The sequence below is a fragment of the Pundamilia nyererei genome, unplaced genomic scaffold (assembly GCF_000239375.1).
Source record: "Pundamilia nyererei isolate P.nyererei 1_Seehausen unplaced genomic scaffold, PunNye1.0 scaffold00256, whole genome shotgun sequence".
NCBI classification, from domain to species: Eukaryota; Metazoa; Chordata; class Actinopteri; order Cichliformes; family Cichlidae; genus Pundamilia; species Pundamilia nyererei.
The window spans coordinates 744,621-767,703 of NW_005187657.1; the positions used below are offsets into that span (position 1 = coordinate 744,621).

The window sequence follows — 23,083 nt, forward strand, 5'->3', positions numbered from 1 at the left end:
GAATTCTGGATTTAACAGGAAGCCAAAACAGGAGAAATCTGCTCTCTCTTTCTAGTCCCTGTCAGGACTCTTGCTGCAGCATTTTGGATCAGCTGAAGGCTTTTCAGGGAGTTTTTAGGACATCCTGATAATAATGAATTACAGTCGTCCAGCCTGGAAGTAATAAATCCCGTCTGCACTTACTGTAGTATTATGTGCAGTAATACTAATACAATGTGGGTCCTGGGAGTGTTACCGGTCTTGGAGCAGCTCTGTCTGTCACTCTCTAGGAAGTATCCGTCAGCACAGCCACACTGAACTCCAGCGCCACCTGCCAGGTCTCTGCAGTACTGCATACAGCCACCATTTCTATAGTGGCACTCCAACACCACTACCCAAGGCAATTTTCATAAATATTTCATTTGTCAGGTGTCATTTGCTCGATTTAAAGGTGGTGTACCTGAGTTTCAGGTGTTTGTTACCTGTGTTGCAGATCTTGCCCTGATACTGGGGAGGACAAAGACACGTGAAGTCTCCTCGGTCCAGGGTGCACATGCCTCCGTTCAGACAGGGGTTGGTCCCACAGGGGTTCAGATCTAAGACACACAGGTGAGGAACTCAGCTGAGTCATTGGTAGAAGACACCTGATCAGATTTCAGACTGTAGTCAGACTAAAGCACATCCAGCTGAGCTGCCACAAACTGAGTGACTGGGTTGTTCGTACTCACTTGTGTATCTGTACCAAAACTCCATCTGTGGGACAAGGACTCAGAGTTAGTGACTGCAGCTGTGGTTATGTTGAACGACTGTGTAAGAGTCTGCAGACACGACAACGCTCTGCATCCTGTGTGTGCACAGCTAAGCTGATCTCCTGCTCTGTAATCGTCCTGATTCGTGTCCGGGATGAACGAGGGTGATGTTTTCTGATGACTTCCATCATTTCAGCTGCTTCCTCTACACACACTCTGCTAGCTACACACCCTTGACTAGAACTACGTCGAAATCCTTATTTAAGCATTTAGCTCCACCCGCTGAGGGTCAGGTTTTGGGCCCAGCATCATCAATCAGGACGAAGCGGTCCTCTCTGGGTTAGCACGGGTCTGTGGTGCTGACTTTGCTTTAATATATGTTTAAATAAAGTAACACGGTGGTAATCTGCTGCGTGGGCGGCGGTGGGCTTCGTACCGTCTTCTCCTGGGTCTGGAAGATCTCTGTGGCCTCCTCCAGTGAGCAGCGCTCCTCGTAACACTCCCGCTCCAGGTTCCCGGGCAGCATCTCCTCCAGGAAATGCGAGTTGGCTCGTCGCCTCCTGGAGGAGGAGCGCAGGATCTGGCCGGCCGCCGACCGATCCAAGAACACTGAGGGGTGGACAGAAAAACTGAAACACTCAGACTGTGCCGCAGAGGCGGAAAACACGAGCGTGGGTGTGTCTCACCTGAACACTGGATGAGCGCAGAGCAGACGAGCAGAGCGCCAACGCTCAGAGTCACGGCTGTGGACGGCAGCATGTCTGTCCGACGGCTGCGGGCAAAATGGAGGATGGAGGAGCAGCTGACGGATTGATGGTTAACCACAGCTCAAATATTGACACGCAGATGTCACATCAGCCGCAGAGACGACAACACGTCTGAACTCTTTTCTGCTGGAGTATTTTCATTGCTGACCTGTAAAGGTGAAAAGGTCAAAGGTCACAGCACCTTTTGATGATCCTGTAGGAAGCAGCTGTTCATGAAAATATTCCAAAGGCTTAAGAGGAACGGAGCCAACTCTGGAATAACCTTCAGAGCACCGACAGCGACACGTGCAGGGCCTGCTGAACAGAGTACACGTGGTACTGCAGTATCTGTACTGCAGTACAGATACTTTTAAAATTTGCATGTTATCGGCAGATGCTGCCATCAAGCGCTGTAAGATACATTGACCGCGCCTTCTTTCCCTCCGTCTCCATGGTGACTCGCTTAATCTGTGCTCTAATCAGGGCTTTATGTATCCTCGTGCATGCGCTTAACTTGGGGTTAAAGCAACTCCGCGTTGACTGAACTAATTGTTATCAGCCTTTCTGAAACCGAATATTCCGAGTTGGACAGTTCGGGGTTACTCAACCCTGAGTATCGTTTTTCACTCTGAGTTTTCTAAACCGGCTTCCTGAAATATTTTTAAATGGCACATAAAATGCTGACATGTTTCCATTTAAACTACCTACTTGCCAGGATGGTGAACAACAGTTCCCAGAAGAAGTGGTAAAGATTGTAGTCACCAGACGTGCAGCAGTGTCTCTCAAAGCTGTCGCTAAAATTGTGATTGAAGGAACAGCAGTCCTGGAAGACCTTGATGTGCCCAGAGCGTGTGCCTTAATGATGGGGCTTATATACACTCTCAATCTGAGCTACCCAAAACAAGTAAAGAACACTCTAGAGGTATTTCTGGAACTTGATGGGCTTAAACCAGTCCACGGGTAATGTCTGTTAAGTGCAAAGTTCTGTCATGAAACGAATGTGAATTGGACTGTAGTATTCCGATGTACGTTTTTGTATGCAGTCCTAGATGAGTGTAGTTTTGAGAAAAGTTTGTAATACATATAATCGTAGCTTTGGATTGTTCCGTTGTTGAACATTAAAATCTTTTGTCATTTCCTTGATTCTGCGACAAGTTGAACAAGTTGATACCAATTTAAGTTAATGTACATGAAGTACTTTTTTTTTCTTAGTCATTTATAATTAAAGGGCTGCTGTAATGTTTCATTTATGTTGTATTGACACAGAAGTGTATTACTTTGAAAATGTTTTGTAATAAAATAATCAATTGGAATAAGTGAAATGGCTTTGTGTGATTTTTAGAAAAGCTACTATAGAAACCTAAACTAATTGGCATGGATAATTGTGAGTAGGATATATGTAAAAAAGTTCGTTGGTGTAACTCAACTAATGTAATTTCTCAACTTAATTTTACCAGAAATTTTAAATTAATATTAGGTTGAATAAACTTAATTATGCTTGTGGAGGTCAAAGGTAAATCATGTTAGTTTGTTAAACAAGTTGAGTTAGCCAAACCTAAAAATTACTTGCTGAATTTACTTAATAATATGCAAAATTTGTAACTTAAAAAGCTGAGTGGAAATTGTTACCTCACTTTTTTAAGTTGAGGCAACAAAATATTTTTTAGAGTGTACTCATATTTTGTTTTTTAGTCTGATTTTAGATTGTGTTAATACAGTATGTCAAAATGAAAACACAACTGTAAATTCAGACACGTGAGGTTGTGCTGAAAAGGATGATACCAAACAAGGCAAAGTAAATAGTTTTTAAAGGTGAAATAGAGGGAACATCAAAGGTAGGTAAAAATGGCCAATTATACCCTCGACCCCAGAGGGTTAAACGTTTTTTTAAAGTAACATAATAGTTACTTTTCAAGTAATTACTTTTAGAATCTTGTAACTCAGTTACTTTTTTGAAGAACTAACTAGTAACTATAATTAATTACTTTTTCAAAGCAACTTGCCCAACACTGCATATCACTAAATACGAAGGGCCTTGAGGGGCAGGTGGGTTACCCAGAGGCTATCAGTCCCATGCACTCTTTCTGTTCGCCCACGCTTCAGAGGGGAGATGGTGGGTGTGTGTCACTCTCTGGGCTGCATGTACTTGCATTTTGGCAATTTTCACCATACAATTACTACCTTGTCATCTCCTGCACTGTCTGTTTTGGGCTCTGGGCTCGTCCTTCCCAGCACTCATGAGACTGCTTTGCTGCACTGTGGTATGAGGTGCTAACCTGTTGACAGTGTTGGGAAGGTTAATTTTAAAATGTATTCCACCAAAGATTATAGAAGTAATGTATTCTGAATACTTTACAACTACATGAATGTACTATTGCTGTGTGATTTATTACTATTACTGAAGGCTACTTGCCATACCAACACCAACTAGATGTTAAAATCTTAATATAAATGAGTAACAGTAGGTGGACATTAGGTAAGGCTGCAGCGATCTCGTGTAGAAAACTATTCAGCGCGTATATAAAACAGTATATAAAACAAATAACTTTATTCATCCAATATAAGGCTGGATGAACTGATCAGGACGGTTGAGTCTGTAACTGGCCGTAAATGGGACATTTGTGAAGGAGTGGTACACAGGAGGTCACTAAACAAACTGACCACCCTGTTACCGGACAGGCAGCACTTTCTTTGATTCAGCTGCACTGTCGCAGGGACAGATATAAGAAATATTTTTTAAAATCACACTCCATGATACAATAAATAGGATCAGAAAATAGAATAATCTGCCAGATAATAACGAATTATATTAGTAGTATTAAGAATACACTGTAGCATTTTAGTTAGTACTTTATAAAGGCTATAAAAAGTGTTTGCGTTGCAGGGGAGCTGTAGTGTAATTTTTCCAAATAACAAACCCGTCTCCTGAAACTCCTGAAAACTGCATTATCAGATATACAGAGAGACTTATTATTTTCTGCAGCAAGATGCTTTATAATTTCATAGACCAATTAATTTCTCAACCGAAAAATTAACCAGCTAACTAATGATGGGCTTCTTTTGACAGTAAACAATGGCAAGTCATAGAGTTATAGAAATAAACTTTTTTCTGTCATCGTGAATAATTTGCCAAACTGAAGGAGAAGGCGCATTAAATGCATACATTTTCAGGTTTGCTTGTCACTGAGGCGTTTTAATACTCCACCTGTATGTGACAAAACCGCCAACTGTGCTGTGTTAGCACAGTTCATAATGTTGGTTGTTTATAAAGAACTACAGATTAACACAATGTCCTTTAACAGGATCAGCTTGGAAAAAAAATCAGATTATGGTTGTATTATTTAAATTAATTTTCTTTAGCTTTATATTGCAATCCCATTCACATTACCGTGCAATACCATAGAAGACATGTTGGTGCAGTGACTTTACAAAGAGTTTGAGTCAAAACCGTATCTTTACAAGCTTTCATTATTTCAAATGTGACTGAAAAATCTGAGTTTTCAATTTGACAACAAGAAGAAACAAATTCAGAGCTGACCTGTTAAGCTCCATCTCCATGCGTAAGACTTTACAATAAGGGACACTTTGAGTTGGATAAGAAATGGATGTTTTGTGTCATGTAAACACCTTGAGGTGATTACTGTTGGAATTTGGTTCTCATCAGATAAAACTGAATTAAACTGAATTTAGTGTTTGGATTAGAGTTAAAGAGGAATCACTGTATGTAAGAAAAACTATTGCTTTTTCTTACATACAGACAATTCTATCACAATTCACTAATATAGCATTTCATGTATTACATAATATTTAATATAGTATTTCTCTCTAACTAAATGATTACCTGGATCAGGAGTTATTAGGAATGTATTAATGAATGAATCAGTAACTATCAGGTATTGTTCACTTGGCTCATTCGTAATTAAGAAAGTTTTGAGCGCCTTGGGTTACACGAGGAACACACAGAGTTATTCTTCTGAAACAAACAGTGAGGATACACCCCCTTGTGGTTTACAGCAGTACAGCAGTGAAGTTAACAGTGAATGCTCAGTGACCTGTGTTAGTTTCAGGAGAGTGAAATGTCAAATGTAAGTATAGTAGCCCATAGTTTATGGGACTTTTACAAAAAAGAGTCCCCATTGTTTAGTGTAGAATCAAGATTAAAAGAAGCAGTGAACTGATTGGGAAAAAAGAGGGAACTAACGGCAACCCAGGCACTGAGATGCTGAACCAATAATCAAAGTTATCCTGTACCCTGTCAGTGCCTTAATTAGAATTCTTTAAAAAAACAACCACACTGTCCTCTTTGCTCAGAACCAGCTCCAGTTTTCCCTTAATGAAATAAAAAACAAACAAACAAAAAACTATCATGGAGTTTTTTCATGGTGGTGGAGCAGGTCACCTGCTGATGGGAAGGTTAGTGGTTCAATCCATCTTTCGTGGACCTCTCCTGGTCCTGATATTTGGCATTAATTTTGGGATTCTTATGTTGTTCCCAGTTTTAGATTCTTCTAACAACATTTACTTTCTGGTTGGTTTCTTTATGTTTATAGTCTCAGCCTTTAGATGAGCAGTTTGTTTATGTTCAGGGTTATACTTTTGTTTATTCCTTGAGTTTCAGTTTGTCATGTCTAATCTGTGTTTCTTGTTATGTCTCCATCTCTGTCTCTCTCGTGTTACTTTTTTATTTTGTAGTCTTTTATTCCTTCTATATTGCATTTAGTTTTACTTCCTTTATGTCATTATCCCTTGACTGCTTGCACCTGTTTGTTTACCCACCTGCTCACCATTTGCCTAATTGGCCCTTTGCACATTTATAGGCTGTATCCCAATTCAGGGTCTGCAGCCTTAAAGGCCGCATTTCAAGGCCGATTACGTCACAGCGGCGCGCCGAAGGCTGTCCCAATTCAAAGGCGGCTCGAAATGCGGCCCTCAAATGAGTCCTTCATTTCCCTGAATTTTAAGGCTGTGGCGGTGTAGACTTCATGGCCCAACATATCCCAGAATGCATAGCGCAGCAGTGCGTGTGGATAATTTTGCCGAAAAAAAACAACGGATGAGGGGCGGCCGAAGAGTAAATTTTAAGTAAGTACTGAATATTATGTCACTTATTTATGTGCAAATGTTTAATAACGAAGAACATTAAAACATTCCTGTTGGCCACATGTCGGCAAAGTCATGTGACATCAGTGACGTTTGTACTAACTTGGTTTTAAAGTCTTTACTTTAAAATACACACCGTTCAATAGCTGAGCTTAATCTTACAGAGAATGATCAAAGCTCATGTAGCAACAAACAAATGAACAAAAGATTTTCTCCTTCATTTCTGTCAAACACAGCTGTATGAAATGTTTCCAGCTGTTAGTATCATGGTTGCTAGGCAACCTGGGCAGCGTGATGGAGGCTAGACCGCACCATTTCACAAGCCTCGCACTTCCGGCCTTAGCGGTCTTTGAGTACGCGGCCCTTGAGGATCTTTGAGGCTGCGTACTTTAAGGCTGCAGACCCTGAATTGGGAGACAGCCCAGTTCTCCAGAGGCCTGGTAATGAACTAATCATGTGATTCAGGTGTGTTGACCCAGGGTGAGATCTAAAACCTGCAGGGACACTGGCCCTCGTGGACTGGGATTGGGGACCCCTGCCTAAAAGGATATATCTGTATTAAAATTGAGGCTTGGGTTTAACTGTTTAATTCTATTTATTCATAAATATTTGTCTTCTAAAGGTTATAAAATTCAAAACTGGGTGTTGAGGACTATGAAATGCCTCCAAGGACATAGTTTCCTGAGGGATTAATAAAGTGTTCTGATTCCGATTAAGCAGACCTTCCAGGTTTTTGTCCCAAAGTTCAGTAAATAGGTTTCTTGTGTTTCACAGCCTAATACATCCTTACCTCCATATATGAGTAACATTTGCCTGTGTCACAAATTCTTCTGATGCTAAGCATGACTTGAACTGCTTCATGTGGTTTCATTATGACCCTGACTTGCAGACTGACTGTACTATGAAAAAGTCACCACAAGGTGACAGTAGAGGAGCAATAACCAGGAAAGCTTGTTTTTGGAAAATTTGCTGTTTAACATCAGGAGGATGCAACTTTGTCTGAGCTCCTTCTCCTCACCAGTCGTGGCAGATGGCTGACCCAACCTGCACCTGCTTCTGCTGGACGTTTCTTCCTGGTAAAAGAGCATTTTTCTTCCCACTGTTTCCAGTGCGTGCTCATAGGGAATCATCTAATTTGGGGGGGGGGGGGTTCCTGCATTTTGAAGGGTATTTAGCGTTAGAGTTCATGTTTGAAGCTATTGTGAGATTGTTAAGAATTTGAATGATCATTCTGAAGGCTCTGTATCCAATTCAAGAGGGTTGCACAGTTGTTGCAGCAGGAGTAAAGGAGGTGTGGGCGGCTGGGACATTTCTCGCAGGTGTTCTGTGTTGCCGGCCTACCAACACCTCTCCCCTCTGGAAAGGATGCGTGCAAACCTTGGTCCATCAAACCCTGATTTGACCCAGAGCATTGCTGGAGGCAGAATGGGTGGAGATTAGGTTTGAGCATGGGGATATTCAAAAGTTTCCTGTAGTGCTGCACAAGGCTGCAGTTAGCTTCTGCTTTTGCCCTTTTCTGGATAGACTGTACCAGACGTTATTACCCTCAGACTGATGGACTGGTGCAGTGGCAGAACAAAACTTTAAAGTCCATGATTCATAAAGTTCACTCACGTTGATGAACATAATGAGGATCCTTGGCTAGACGATCTCTTGCTTGCAGTGCTGATGGTGACCCAGGCCTCCACAGTATTCCCACCCTTTGAGTTGATGTTGGACCTAGTTGAAGGAAATGGGAGGAACGTCAAAGCCAACGAAAAAGTTTAATTCAGCACATTCTGGACCTGAGAGCTAAGCTACACATGTTAGGGAGGTTATTACAAGATACCTTTTTCCAAGCCCAGGAACTTCAGCAGCCCCTGTACAACAGACGGGCTAGGGTAAGACAAAGTTCTTGTATTGCTCCCTTCATCCAACTTAAAGTTACTCGCCAAGGAGCAAGAAGCCACACAAATATATCCTTTCAACCTTCTAAAAGCATCGATAGAGACACACACTAAGGCCGTTTCTTAGTATGCATCCTTGTGTGTGTGCACTTGCGTTCTCGTGGAGTTGTGATACATCGTTAGTCATAGACCAAGTACTGTTCCAATTCGAAGTACACATCAACTCAAATACGCTGAGAATTGTGTTCCCAGATGTGTTCATGCTCCTCCCATTCTATCTAGCGCACATCTGTGGTGACTTGTGCAGCCAAATATCCCAGAATGCATTTCACCCAATACTCAAACGCAGCAATGGTGGAGAAGAGTGACTAAAAAGTTTGAAATATTACTGTTTCTGTGACACAAAATAAACTTTTAAGATAATTTCAGGCAAGAATGTAGATCTGTAAACTTAAAATAATTTCTTGGTTTATCAAGACATCACATATTTGCAAAAGTGCTCCTACGTTTTCTGAGACTTCTGTTACGCACCAGCTCGATAGCTGACTGGGAGGTCAAGGCTCACTGAAGCCGGTGAGAACGCCTGACTCCTGCCACGTCGTTTTCAAGCCCCTCCACTTAGATAATTTCTAAATGTTTGTTTTATTTCAGTGTTTTATTTGTTTCTGAGAAAATTGGTTTAGCTGAGATTAAAGATTAGCTTCATAATCACGGGGCGATCGTGGCTCAAGTGTTGGGTGTTCGTCTTGTAATCAGAAGGTTACCGGTTCGAGCCCCGGCTCGGACAGTCTCGGTCGTTGTGTCCTTGGGCAAGACACTTCACCTGCCGCCTACTGGTGATGGCCAGATGGCGCGTTATTGCAGCCTCGCCTCTGTCAGTCTGCCCCAGGGCAGCTGTGGCTACAACTGTAGCTGCCTCCACCAGTGTGTGAGAGTGAATGAATAGTGGCATTGTAAAGCGCTTTGAGGGTCTCGAAAAGCGCCATATAAATGCAATCCATTATTATTGTTTCATAACTCGCTCATTTTATTTAATTTTAAAGTCTTTCAAGGGCACACACAAAAAGATGTTCACATGGCCCTGAACTCACAGAGAGGTCTGCACAAAGATATGGGTTATTTCATGGGAATAGGAAACAGAGAAATCAAAACTAGACAGAGGCCAAGTGTGTACCTGCTGATGCAATGATCTTTGTTCCAACGATCTGTGCTCCAGTCATAAGTGGCCAGCCTGATATCCCATGAGTCACAAGTTCATTTGAAAGCTAATTACTAACAGGTAAGCAGTCGGCAGGGAGGTGGAGGGACAGGAAAAGCAAGACAGACTATGGAACCATGACAGATTCACTATTTGCTTTTGTACGGGCTTCTACACAAGTCTAATGATGGTAAGTTAATCTGATCCTAGGGGTAAAATCAGGTTTTAGCTACAGTAATGAAGATCTCAATCTAGCGAGCCTTCAAGATGGGTGAGTAAAGTGAATTAATTTAAAATATTGACAGATAAATTAGATATCTTTAAAAAGAACTAAAAATGCTTGGTTAAGATTATGACTTATGTTCTGATTTGAGCCTGTATTCAATTTTACACTGAACCTCAGTTGATTCCTTTTGATATTGTCAATCTGAGGAACCAGCACCCTGACACAGGAATTATGGATCAGCTCTCTGTTAGTGAGTCTTACCCAGTAGGCAATACAAAGCTTAGATGGAACTGGGGACTTGCCCAGTCCTGAGCGCCTTGAAATCCAGGTGTCCGACCAGCCACACTTGTTACTTCAACTTCCCTCTTGATTAGTGCACTTGGAATACGTGGGTTAATTTTAGGGGCCTGGAGAGTAAACCTCAAGGGTCTGGTACGTTTAAAGGGCTGGAGTAACCTATAAGGGCTATTTACACTAAAATGGGTTGAAACTCAGATTTTTACATTTACTGTTCCACAAAGTGTTAAAAAGGGAACGTCCACAATTTAGACTTTAATTGCAGATAATTTTCTTTTAAAAATTTAGCAGGAGCAAAGCAAAAGGATAATTAAATAATATTAATAATTTAAGAATCACAAAATCAGAATGGGATTATTTAGTCCATTGCAACTTCTTTTCACTAATGACACATTTTACAAGTCAGACATTCAGAGAGGGGATAGATTAATTGGATAATCCAAATTGTCACTAGGTGTGCGAGTGAGTGTGAATGGTTGTCTGTCCCTGTGTGTTGGCCCTGCGACAGACTGGCAACCTGTCCAGGGTGTACCCCGCCTCTCGCCCTATGACAGCTGGGATAGGCTCCAGCGCCCCCCGCGACCCTGAAAAGGATAAGCGAATGGATGGATGGATGGACATTCAGAGATCAGCGGCTCCTGTGGGCCACTCTCACTCCCCCCCCCCTCCCACACACACACACACGGGGGGGCATTAACAGGGAGAGGGGGGCACAAAGAAATACTTTTCTTTCTTATTCTCATTTAAAATGTCTCGCTTTAAAAACATTTTTTTATCTGACTCTTACAACGAACGATTGATTGATTGATGCATATATACCATTTGGGTGACCGTGGCTCAGGGGGTTGGGAATTGCATCTGTAACCGGAAGGTCGCCGGTTCAATCCCCGGGCTCTCTGTCCTGGTCATTGTTTTCCCTGGGCAAGACACTTTACCCTACTTGCCTACTGGTGTTGGCCAGAGGGGCCGATGGCGCGATATGGCAGCCTCGCTTCTGTCAGTCTGCCCCAGGGCAGCTGTGGCTACACCTGTAGCTTGCCTCCACCAGTGTGTGGATGTGAGAGTGAATGAATAGTGGTATTGTAAAGCGCTTTGGGTGCCTTGAAAAGCGCTATATAAATCCAATCCATTATTATTATTATTATCAGAACAGTGTACATCACTGTCACAACAGCGTTTGTTTTCATTCAAAGGCTTATAATGGCGGCCGGTCTCTAGTCAAAACACCTGGACCGATAATTGTTTTTTGCTTTGGGTTTTTTTGGGGGTTTTTTTCTCCCAGTCCAGCCCTGTATGCAGCTCATCTGCAGTCTGGTGTTGCCTACATCTTCCTATTCAGAAGGCAGAATTTCCGAGTTCTGAGTACAATCGAAAGCACCACGACTGCAGTTTTGGATGTTGGATGTAAAAGGCGCACATGACGCTGTGACGTAGGCTAGAATCATGGCAGCAGTCAATGACGGTCCAGGCGTGGGATTTCTCTCGTGGAAATATGCACATTATCTTTTCCTTTCTATTGGTAGGTGGCACAGTGCACTGTGGCAGGATAGAGCTAACATGTAAGCAAGCTAGAAGACTTACAGTCTTGCTGGGTATCCAGTTACGGAAGCAACAGATTAACAAGAGAATTCTGAGTAAAACCAAAGTTACTTTCCCTAGTAACTAGTTACTTTGAAAGTAACGAGTAACTTGAAGTAACTGAGTTACTTTTGATAGAAGTAACTAGTAATGTAACTAAGTTACTAATTTAAAGTAACTTACCCAACACTGCATACTACGCATATGATGTAGTAACTGAAATAACAGTAATGGAAATGAATAAATAAACAGACTAAAGGAAAATGGAAAAACAGAAAGAGAAAAATAATTGGGCGGGGTTCAGTGAGAACATGGATCAAGACTTTTGGTCAGCCATGACACAAGCTGGCAGGTAACTCAGGAACAGAAGGCGGTGCTCTACTCACATGTGTTATATTGCAGGTAGGGTACTGCTGATTTCAACTGAGGATAAAGATAGGGAAGGGATACTATAAGGATCTGAATCCCACTGACACGCCTTCCATAGTGCAATCTGGGAATGTGAGGGATGACTCATCCTTTGTGGGGGTGAGGTCACTGAGGCAGTTAAATAACTCCTTGATGGCTGACCCCCTAGGATGAAGGAGATTTAACCTGAGTTCCTACAGGCCCTCAGTCTTGGGCTGTCTTGGTTGACAATCCTACACAACATCGCCTGAAGATTGGGGCAGGTTTTTAGAGTTTATTGAAAGGTAGTGGATTGTTTATCGGCACAGGAGCTCCACCAGAGAGGAGGGAGAACACTGACTGCAGTCCAGGTGGGAGGAAATGTTTATTCTGGTGCTTGGGAATATTTTTAAGAGTCTTAATTGTTGAAAAGGTAAATTTAGGCTTAGAAGGAGTAATTGATTGGCATTTAGAAGGAAATCCAGGGGCATGAGAGAAATGCGGCTGGAGAGTGGGCAATCAGGTTGTGAACAGGTGAGCGTTTTCCTTTACCAATAACAGAAAAAATAAGGTGCGTTCACAGTCTGTAGATGAATTGTGTTTCAAACAAACTAGGTTCTAGGAATGACTTTGGACTGACAATTAAAGCAGGAACAGAGAACCGGGGTTAACAGACAAAAAAGTTATATTTTTGTTTGCTCATAAGCAGAGAGGTCTCGCTGCGCTGTCCTTAGACAGTAAACGTGACTATTGAGTGAAAAACACGCGTATATATTGTTTATCATGACTCTGGTTTTACGAGACCTATCAACACAATTTAAAACCTGGTATATATCACCTTGTTGCTTTGTCTTTAAGAGGTCATGTGATTGGCTTACCACCACTACTTTATTCTTCCTCAGTCAAACAGCAGCACTCATGCGATCGTTTTGCCCCCTGAGATCCAGGTGTTGTGCCAAAAAGCTGATCGTCTGTAAGAAAGTGATTGCAGCCCGCGGGAGCGCGCACAGCTGCTTAAAGCTGTAGCGCCCAGATTACTTACAGCTACTTACGTGCAACTGATAGAAGCGGTAAGCTGAACACAGCTTCAGCCGTCTGCTGAAAAATAGTAAAGCCACCGCATTTTCTTGTTAGTAACGGTAACGGCGTTGTAACAATAGAAATAGTAATTAGTTAGATTACTCGTTACTGAAAAAAGTAACGCTGTTACTTTTAACACTGTTACTTGTACTTGGTCTCCAGCCACGCCTGCAGCGTTACACATTCATATATCTTATTCAGTGATCTTTAAATACTTCATCTTAATCCAAAGTACTGTCAAGCAGAAAGAGAAAGCATATTTCTCCCATACTGGCCCCTCTTCATTGGTTCCCTGTTAAATCCAGAATAAACTTTAAAATCCTGCTCCTCACACACAAGGTCTTAATAATTAGGCCCCATCTTATCTTAATGCCCTTATAGTACCATATTACACCAATAGTGTGCGTCCTCTTAGATTGGCTATTTAAAAGTAGAAAGGGAGGCAGAGCCTTCAGCTTTGGGACCGCTCTTCTGTAGAACCAGTCTGGATTCATCCTCAACCAGTGGCAGCAGATGGCCACCCCTCCCTGAGCCTTTTTAGAATCACCAGTTAACCTGGTGGGAAGCTAGAATACCCAGAAAATGGCTCCTCCTCCTCATAGAATTTCTACACCTTAGGTAAGCAGGATGTTTGAAGTCACACACAACACCCCTGTGCTGCTTCATCAGTAAGTTATCAACTAAAAGAAAACTTTTTTCCACCATTGTTTCCTTTAACAATGATCTATTTACTTACTTTTGAACGTGTAAACATAAGAGACTTAATAAAAGTTCTGATTGTATAATCTGACAAATCTACAGACGTTTGTGGGCAGTTTCTATGCTTGTGTCATCCTTTTTTCTTACTGAAATTGAAATGGTCAAGGTAGGAAGCCCTCTTGTAGTTTAATAGTTCTCCAGGTTTTCTGAAAGTCTTTCATTGTTTTTCTTTTCACACACTGTAAACAAATATGTGTGCTAACACCGTAAAGTGTGCGCCCTACCTGCCGGCTGTAAATCCCAGGTTGCAATGACAAGCCACATTAAGAAGAACCTGCTCAGCATGAACACATCACAAAAGTGGACAGGCAATTTCTTTTTTCCACCAGATAGCCAGCCAAGCTTGTTCTGCATCTCTGATTTTAATACACTCAACGAGCAGTTTAGCAACCAGGAAACTCAGCCCCAGGAGGGGGGTGAAAGGCGATGTGTGAAAAAAGAGAGGTATCTTCTTGGACTGCTAAATTCATTTCTGCTTCTGAATGATCAACTAAGCTTGGAAACTTAAAAACAAAATGGGCATGTGTTGGAGGAGGGGGTGTTTTCTTTTTGGATAGTAATTAATTACAGGTTCAAGTAAATTATTACATATATCAATTCTGTCAGGAACCACTTCGTTCAATAGACCGTAAAATTGAAGTTTGAAGTGTTAAGGTGCTCTAAAGGAACGTTATCACTAAAACTTTCAAATTTAGCCTATTTAGTGATCAATCAAGTTGTACCCTGGAGCAGAGGCAGTTCATTTCTTCAGCTCCATCCTGACTCACACAAACACAAAGCATGGACACCAGCTCATCACAAACTGCTCTTAAAACACACGCAGGCATTTGCAGGGCAGCTTTCACAGCATAGAACTTTACATTGCAGTACAGTCCAGCTCTACAGTACAGTTCACCAACAAACACAAGAATTTGTGCTCGATGAGCAATGCTTTGAATTAGGAAATAATCGATAATATGTCACTGACTATTGCTTATAGATTGGACAGAACTGGTCTCAGCATAATAATCGTAATCATCATCATTTTGATCTTGCTACAATGATTGTAGAGTATGTCTGAACATGTGTCTGTATGTGCCCTATCTTCTCCTTAGCAGGTGGGCTAACAGGAACAAACTATTATAGGTACATCACACATACAGCGATTATTAACATCTATATGTTTTCGACAGGCTGACGAGCTATCCTGCATCTGCCTCTCGCTGGCCTATCATCAACACTGTTGAAACAGTGTGAGATCATCTTGACAGAGAATGGAATAAAAAGCATCCAAAGGAGAGCTTTGGATTGTCCTTCGAGAAGCATGAAAAACGATTCCTGAAGACTTCCTAACATAAAGCAAGAAGACTTGACCGAGACAGTTCAAGCTTTGTTGAAAAACAAAGTTGTTCATGCTAATAACTGACTTTCAAGCTCATTAGAATTGTACATACTGTTTTTGTCTTGTATACTATATATCCATGTATAGTTGCACATGTTTCAATAAATGGCTTCATATGCATCTCATTTTCCAAGCAAAATTAGGGGTGGCTCGAGATTTTTGCACATTAGTAGTAAAAGTGGAAGTATGTCTAGGAGTTGGCAGTTTAAAGAGAAACAAAGATATACATCGCATTTTAATCGATCGATCAATTTATCGTTGCTTTTGGAGGATCTCGGCTGATAACAGCCTTTTTTGTTGAGGTCCCACAGAAAAAAAGGGAGGGGGCACGAGGACATGCATCAAACTTCCATTTTACGGACAATTGAATAAATGATCTCCCTCTCTCTCTATCACACACACACAAACACACAAACCCCCATGGGGGGACTGACTAAGATCACATAGACTCATAGTCATTCTATATATTGTGCATCTACATACGCCTGCTGTGATATACACACAAATTAAATAAAACATTAAACAGAAAGAAAAGAAAAAGGAAATCGGACGCTTCGTGGCAAATAATAATTTCTTTTTTCCTACTGAACAAATATATTTATTGACAAATCAAATTATAAATCTTCACAAATCTATATTCGAAATGACAAGCTGGATATTGATATGAAAACATCTTTTTCATGTTTAGCTGTTTCTATAAGAAACTGTCAAGCATTGGCTGTAAATGGCAATATTGGTCATATTTTTGATTTTAATAATCGCCTTTGAGAATTGTTTAATAAACAATCAATTTTTTATATCACATATTTTATATCTACTTTGGACATTTTGTTACAAAGTTGTTGCTTTTATAGTTTTTTTTAAGAAAAATACCGTGGGAGGTTTTTCTTAAAATAGTAAATTTCATAAATTCAAATGCAAAAAAATGCAGCATACGGGTGATGAAATGTGTAACCAGGAGCTCATCAGCGTAACTTTGTGCTGAACATTGGGGAGGTCAAGATCTCTGCCTGAATAAATAAATAAATAAATCTGGGTAAATTCCCAGATGATTCAACATGCAACTATTTTGCTGGTGATACCTGAAATGAGTAAAGAAAATCAACAGCCTATTCATGCAAAACGATACATAACTTTATTGTGGGGGGGGTATATTGGTTGGGTCTGATTATTGGGGAGGGGGGGTGGAGCTCTGCAGGCGCTCCTTTATAAGTCAATTATTTCACTGCTCCCTGACCGCCCCACTATGCCTCATTCACATTCATGGAAGTGTGTTTCAACACAGCAGCAACCAACGAAACTGTCTGAATTATGCGTGACAAAAGGGGTATAAGCAGATGAAAAGACGGGTTAAGTCGATCCATCAAAGCGACTCGTAATTGAGAGGAGAGCCCTCCAACCATATGGCCTCTGCAACACTGCCCTTTGTGCGCACTGAGCCGCCGGACGGTGAGGCAGGCGGACACGCTTGTCTCCATATCGCGCGACGGTGTAGAGCCGCCCCCGGGGAAAACTACGGGTAGGCGTTCTTTTCCCATATTATGTTCAAGCACAGCAGGTCAGAAGGTGAGTTGCTGTTTAGATGAGTTTGGCATTTTCTCCCCCACAGTCCTCCTCAACGAGAAGCCTTTATCTCGAGCAACTTCGTTTAAACAGAAATGTTACACTTCAATAACGCTTGGTTCACCCCGGAAATCATGTTGAGCAACGCGAGATAATCTGCATATTTAAAAAATGCATTTTTATTAACATTTGTACATTTGTACAATTTGTAGAGATGTCTGCTATTATGGTTCGTCTTTGTATTTCTAAAGGCACGTGAAGTGTTACAAAACATCAAACCCTATTTAAGCCATGTTTAATACCGCACTTGTTCTGTGCAGTTATCGTTTGAGGGCTGATATATCAAAAGGTTAAAAACAGTCTTCTCAAGCTTACAAACTGATTCACAGAAGCATTTCAACCGCTTTATAGCACAAAGTAGGCTGCATTAAATGTGCAGTGAAATCTTTCTGATTGTAACCACAGCGGCCAATCGACAGCAGTGTTAGATTTAAGTATCAGTGTTTGAATCTGAAGAGTCCACGCGCTTTCAGAGCCTGGGCCTGTTCAGCAAGGCTTTTGGCAAATCACAGCGGAGGCGTCTATTTTTGAATCGCACCGCTATGTAAATCCTCTAAAGGCTGTCTGTTACTATCGCGTTATTGGGCAACACGCGACTGTCTTAGTCACCAACGTCAATCTCATCTTCATCATCCAAGCAACACTTGGTGGTCAGTCGATAGTCACCGGTCGATGCAGGTGATGGAGGTAATAAATGCAGCGGGTCTAGGGTGTCGGTGGTGTGGAATCTGGAAGAGATCTGGTGTTGCTCGGTTTGGCCCGGCCCAGAAATCGTCCCCTCACTCATACCTCCCGCCGCCGCCGCGGACTTCTCCAGCTCAGCCAGCTTGGAGAGCTTTTCAAAGGCCACAGCGCCGGCGGCCTTGGCGGACTCCACGTCCGCTTTCATCTCCTCCAAGTCCCGCTTAAGCTTAGCCCGGCGGTTCTGGAACCATGTGATGACCTGTGCGTTGGTCAGACCAAGCTGCTGAGCCATCTGGTCCCGGTCCGCTGGGCTCAAGTACTTCTGGTACAGAAAACGTTTCTCCAGCTCATATATTTGGTGGTTGGTAAAGGCCGTACGGGATTTCCGCCGCTTTTTAGGGGTGTTTCTCTGACCGAATAGGGTTAGCCCGTCTCTGCCTGTAGAAATAAGATCATACAGAATGTAAAACTGGAATAAAACACACGTTTATAAGTCACTAAAAACAGTGTTACACAAAAGAAACCAATTATAAGTCACCAAAAACTCCAGTACGACATCACTGAAATGATTCCGAAATTCATTCATTCAGATTCATTCATTTAGTTAGCGTGCTTTGTCAAATTTCAATGAGCACATTTAAAAACATACAGCGGTTTTCGAATAGGAAAAAATAGCACAGGATCATTCTTTGTTTAGAAAACAGTAGTACTTACAATTAGGTACAAGAAATAACGCTGAAAGCTTTTTCTCCAAACATCTACGGATATTTTTCATATTTCAGAAAAATAAGCTGCTGCTGTTGCGGTTGTAACAGTGAGGGTGTTCTCCTTACCTACAATAAGAGAGGAAGAAAACAGCCTTTTACCTTCAGCAGCCTGCAGGACGCTGACCTCCAGGCCTTCAAAGGTTTTGCTGGCCAGCTCCTCCAGCGCGCAGAGCGGGGAGGTTTGACTGAGCAGCACCCGGCTGGACACGCCGTGACAAGCCGAGGGCAACTTCTCTCCGCTGAGAAAGTAGCTCCTTTTCACAGACGGTTTGTTGAGAATGTCATCTATGCTGAAAGGCGTCAGCGGTTTGTTGGTGTTGACCGGTGGTTGAAGCTGATCCAGCGGACTGCGACTACTGCCCTCAAGAACAGCTGGACGTTTAGAGTCTCCCTTAGAGGTCATGACGGCTCAGCAGCTGACTGAAAATGTCAAAGTTTGGACCAGAATGAAGGAAAACGAGCCACGGCAAGGATCACAGGTGTAACCTCATATCGCCCGCTGCCTAAACACTTCTGACTCCCAGACTCCCACCGTCTCTCTGAAGCACTTTTTCGGAGTGACGTACAATATGAATATATATAAGACTGGCACTCACTCGGTGAACAGCGATGCACCAAGAGCTGGACCGACTAACTAACATGTTATTGCGGAAGGCCATCAATTACTCACTTCACCCCTCCCCTTATCTCTCTCTCTCTTTCTGCGTGCGTGAGCGCGCGTGCTGGGGGGGAGCTCTGAGACAGAGCAAACAGAGAAGAACAGTCCAATTACAAATCAGAGTAGCCTCTATTTACACTTTATCTGTAAAACGACATCATTTGTCACCAAACGAGCAAATGTGTTTATCAGCACGATATCATCGTCATTTGCGTACACGGTGTAAGTAGCACAGAATTACTCTTCAGGCCAGTTACAGTCAGAAACAGACAATAAGCAAATTAGAAAATGAGAGTGCGTGCTGAACTGTACAGACAGAGCCATGCACGAGCGTGACAGCGCGTTACAAGGCTAGTGGCGGAGCAGAGCAGGCCCTACCACACCTCCAGCCTCGCCACCCCCGCGGTAAGACGAGCGCTCTGCCAAAATCAGCGTCAGGCTCCCCGGACCACAGCCCGAGACAGGAACACGTGGACAAACTGACAGGGAGGACACCGAGCACATATTTTTTTATGCCAATTAATCCTAAATAAAATCCAGTCAGGAAGATTATAAATTTATTTGTAGAGATGATTTCTTCTAAAACATTCTGCTATCAAGGCAGCAGTTTTCTGACGGCTACAGGTAAGTTTTGGTTTTAGTTGTGTAGAAATACGCACGTTATCATGGGTTTTTATTTTGTTTCCATATTTTCAAATATTTGTATTACATTATGCACAATATGAAACTTCCAAAAGAGAAATAATTCGAAGTTGAACAATTAGTTCATCGATTTACTCGAGCGTTTTTATTTAGTCATTTATTTGTATATTTTATAGAGTTGGTCACACAAAGTTAAAAGGTATGTGCCTTTTTCACATCATGCTGTGAGCATGTTATTTTTTTTTTACATGAGATGATTTGCAGAAAAGCAGATAGAGACAAAATACTGTTAATCTGACTATCGTCAGGTTTTACATACAGTTACTGTCCCTCTATTTAGAAAGGCAGAGGCATCACGGTGTGATTATTTTACATGTAGTTTTTTTGTTTTGTTTTTTCATGTGTAATAATATTCAACATTGCATCAATACATTTTTCAAAAAATGCCTCTCTGTGCAAAATGGGTTCAAAAACATAAACAGCTGTAGGATCCTGTTTGTGCGTGGTTTGAACAGCCCAGCGCTGCTATCGATGCAGGGAAAACCAATCCTGCAGGGAGACCTACCTCAGCTCCTGTGCAGGTGAAGCCAAAGGGCAGATTTGCTTCACCATATTTTCTAGTCTTTAGCTTAGAATGAAGTTGGTTTGGAAACATATTCAGCGACGCTTCATCTCCTGCTTTGCGTGTCTGTGGGCGCCTGTGCCAGCAGGGTCCAAGCGTTTTGTTTTTTCTTCCCCCCCTTTTCATACCGCGCCCCCCTGCAATGGCTCTGGGCCCCCCTTTGGGGGCGGGCCCCACACTTTGGGAAGGTCTGCATTAAGCTATCAGTTCCAACATTAACGATATACTTCACAGTTTTCAGTATTCCGCAATGTAAAACCTGGCGTGTTAGCTCAGATTGCCTTGAATTATTTGAGTTAATAAAATCAAACAGTTTAAGTGGATTTATTATTGTTAACTGAGTGACAGTAACTGAATCTCCAGTGTTAAATTAACACTAGAGAGTGTCTATATGGGTCCACACCTCTGAGTGTGGACCCATATAGACCCACTGTTGAGTGTTAAATTAACACTTTTGACAGTGTTATATGTTTAAAAGTAAGCTAGTCAGTTTTGAAGATTAACAAAGACTAACACTGAGCAGTGCTGATTTTCTAACACTGGAAAATAACTCAAAATGTTAGAAATATTCCAGTGTTAGAAAATCAGCACAGCTCAGTGCTGATTTGGTCTTATAAGAGCCACGATTTGTAAATCCACAGTTTGGGCAGCAGTTAATCCCTGTGGTGTCTCTGCTGTGAACTCTTAGAAGCTTTCCTTACAACACACAGTGGTGTTTTTGCCCTTAATCCAATGCAACAAGTCAACAAGAAATAGTTTTATTATGGGAGTGTGATGTTCAGAGTTTGGCTGTAAGTTCAATAAACTGCTGTTAAAAACTCAAATGCAGGTTATGTATGAAATAGAAAATGCAGTTACAATGAACATTTACATGATGTGCTCCACCCTGTTCATTATTGCCGTTTTTTTTAAATCATAATTTGTCAGATGTTCTGTCACAGTGACTGAGCTCTGTCTCCTCTATTTTCATAAAGGACGCTCCAGTTTATCCTACGCTAAAGGAAACAAGGGAAGCACTGAAACGCCATTCCGTAGCATTTGGCGCATTGGAACAGCTCTCATTATGGCTGCCCCACAGATACTTCCGGGTCACGTGTCTCAGTTATAACCTTTTCTAAGCAAAATGCACTATTGGATACCCTATGGAATCAGAACGATGCCACCTTGAAACGAAACCGAAAAAAATATTGAAACCGAAAAAAAATATTGTAACTGAAATAAATGTACTGAAAAATCTTGTATTGAAACCGAAAAAAAAAATTGATAGTGAAAAACAATTAATTGAAACTGTAATTTTTTTTTTCGGTTTCAATCCATTTTTCAGTTTCAATCTGCTGGCACTGTTTTGGCGTCCGGGGGCGCGCTGGGTAGGGGCGGGGTTTCCGGCCCGCATGTATTTGCATACATTATAGAGGCCACTAGTGCTGACCAAGCTGCCATCTTTCTCTCTTCCCGTCTTTCAGAAGCTAATATTTGCTAAATTTAGGGACACCCGTGTCTCTTCAGGAGTTGGAGGCCGGTGTTCTAGGAGCGGATCTTAGGAGCGGATCTCAGGATCTCAACAGGCAGTGTTGGGCAGTAACATAATACATGCACCGGCGTTACGTATTTAAAATACAAAATATGAGTAAATGTATCCGTTACAATTACTGTTCAATAGGTGATATTGAGAATACAGTTAGTTTGTTGAAATAAATGGATTACATGGCGGTATTTTTCTGTTTCACATGTTAGGCTATAGTCTCTCTATTTTTGGTAATTCCACGCTGGTGGAAACCCAAACAAAACACACACTAAGAGCCTCTAAAGATTATTATACAACAATTATTTAATATGAAGGCAATAGCAGAGTGTTACAGGCATCGCCCTAAACAATGTAGCCTCATGGGCAGTGTAGTCCGTGCTGCAGGGAGAATGGACTGCCATACACGTGATGTGTCTGTGAGCGAGGAAGTACGAGCTGTCACGGAGCAGAAACGGGAGCTGGAAGCATGTAAATATAATAATAACCACTGCAGCCAAACAGAGAGCCTGACGAGCCCAGCTGTAAGCAAGCTGTTAAGACTCGACTGTACACAGTGTTCGTGTTTTCCTCCGAAACAATAAGCAGCCTTTCAACTCCTCTCTCTGTCTCTCGCCAGCAAAGTTGACCCAGACAACAAAGTAAAGCTAGTTTTCAGCTACGAGCCCGACACGAACCCGACGTATCAGCCAGAGGTCCCTTTACTACGGTTCGGAGCCGCGGACCTGTTTTATATACGAATAGTTTTCTATACGAGATCACTGCAAAAAGTGCAGCCTTACCTAATGTCCACCTACTGTTACTCATTTATGTTAAGGTTTAAACATCTAGTTGGTGTTGGTATGGCAAGTAGCCTTCAGTAATAGTAATAAATCACACAGCAATAGTACATTCAAGTAGTTGTAAAGTATTCAGAATACATTAATCTATAATCTTTGGTGGAATACATTTTAAAATTAACCTTCCCAACACTGTCAACAGGTTAGCACCTCATACCACAGTGCAGCAAAGCAGTCTCATGAGCCCTGGGAAGGACACGCCCAGAGCCCAAAACAGACAGTGCAGGAGATGACAAGGTAGTAATTGTATGGTGAAAATTATACTTTATCTTGATTGGCAAAAGAAAAGTAAATACAAAATCTGCTTCTCACGTTTAGGGCATTTCAATTCAATTCAATTCAATTCAATTTTATTTATAT

General features: G+C 41.8%; 2 protein-coding genes across 2 annotated transcripts; both read right to left on the bottom strand.

The window, feature by feature from the left end:
* Positions 1-156: 156 nt before the first annotated feature.
* On the bottom strand, positions 157-2,025 carry LOC102203405 (coagulation factor IX-like). The gene is made up of 5 exons (XM_005749860.1): positions 1,415-2,025; positions 1,165-1,337; positions 708-732; positions 462-575; positions 157-370 (listed from the first exon to the last, which is right to left on the bottom strand). The coding sequence occupies exons 1-5, from the start codon at positions 1,485-1,487 to the stop codon at positions 180-182; spliced, it is 576 nt and encodes a 191-aa protein (XP_005749917.1). The 5' UTR covers positions 1,488-2,025; the 3' UTR covers positions 157-179.
* A 15,565-nt stretch (positions 2,026-17,590) lies between these two features.
* On the bottom strand, positions 17,591-18,843 carry lbx1a (ladybird homeobox 1a). Its single transcript, XM_005749866.1, has 2 exons — positions 18,540-18,843; positions 17,591-18,111 (listed from the first exon to the last, which is right to left on the bottom strand). The coding sequence occupies exons 1-2, from the start codon at positions 18,841-18,843 to the stop codon at positions 17,591-17,593; spliced, it is 825 nt and encodes a 274-aa protein (XP_005749923.1).
* Between the last annotated feature and the right edge of the window lie 4,240 nt (positions 18,844-23,083).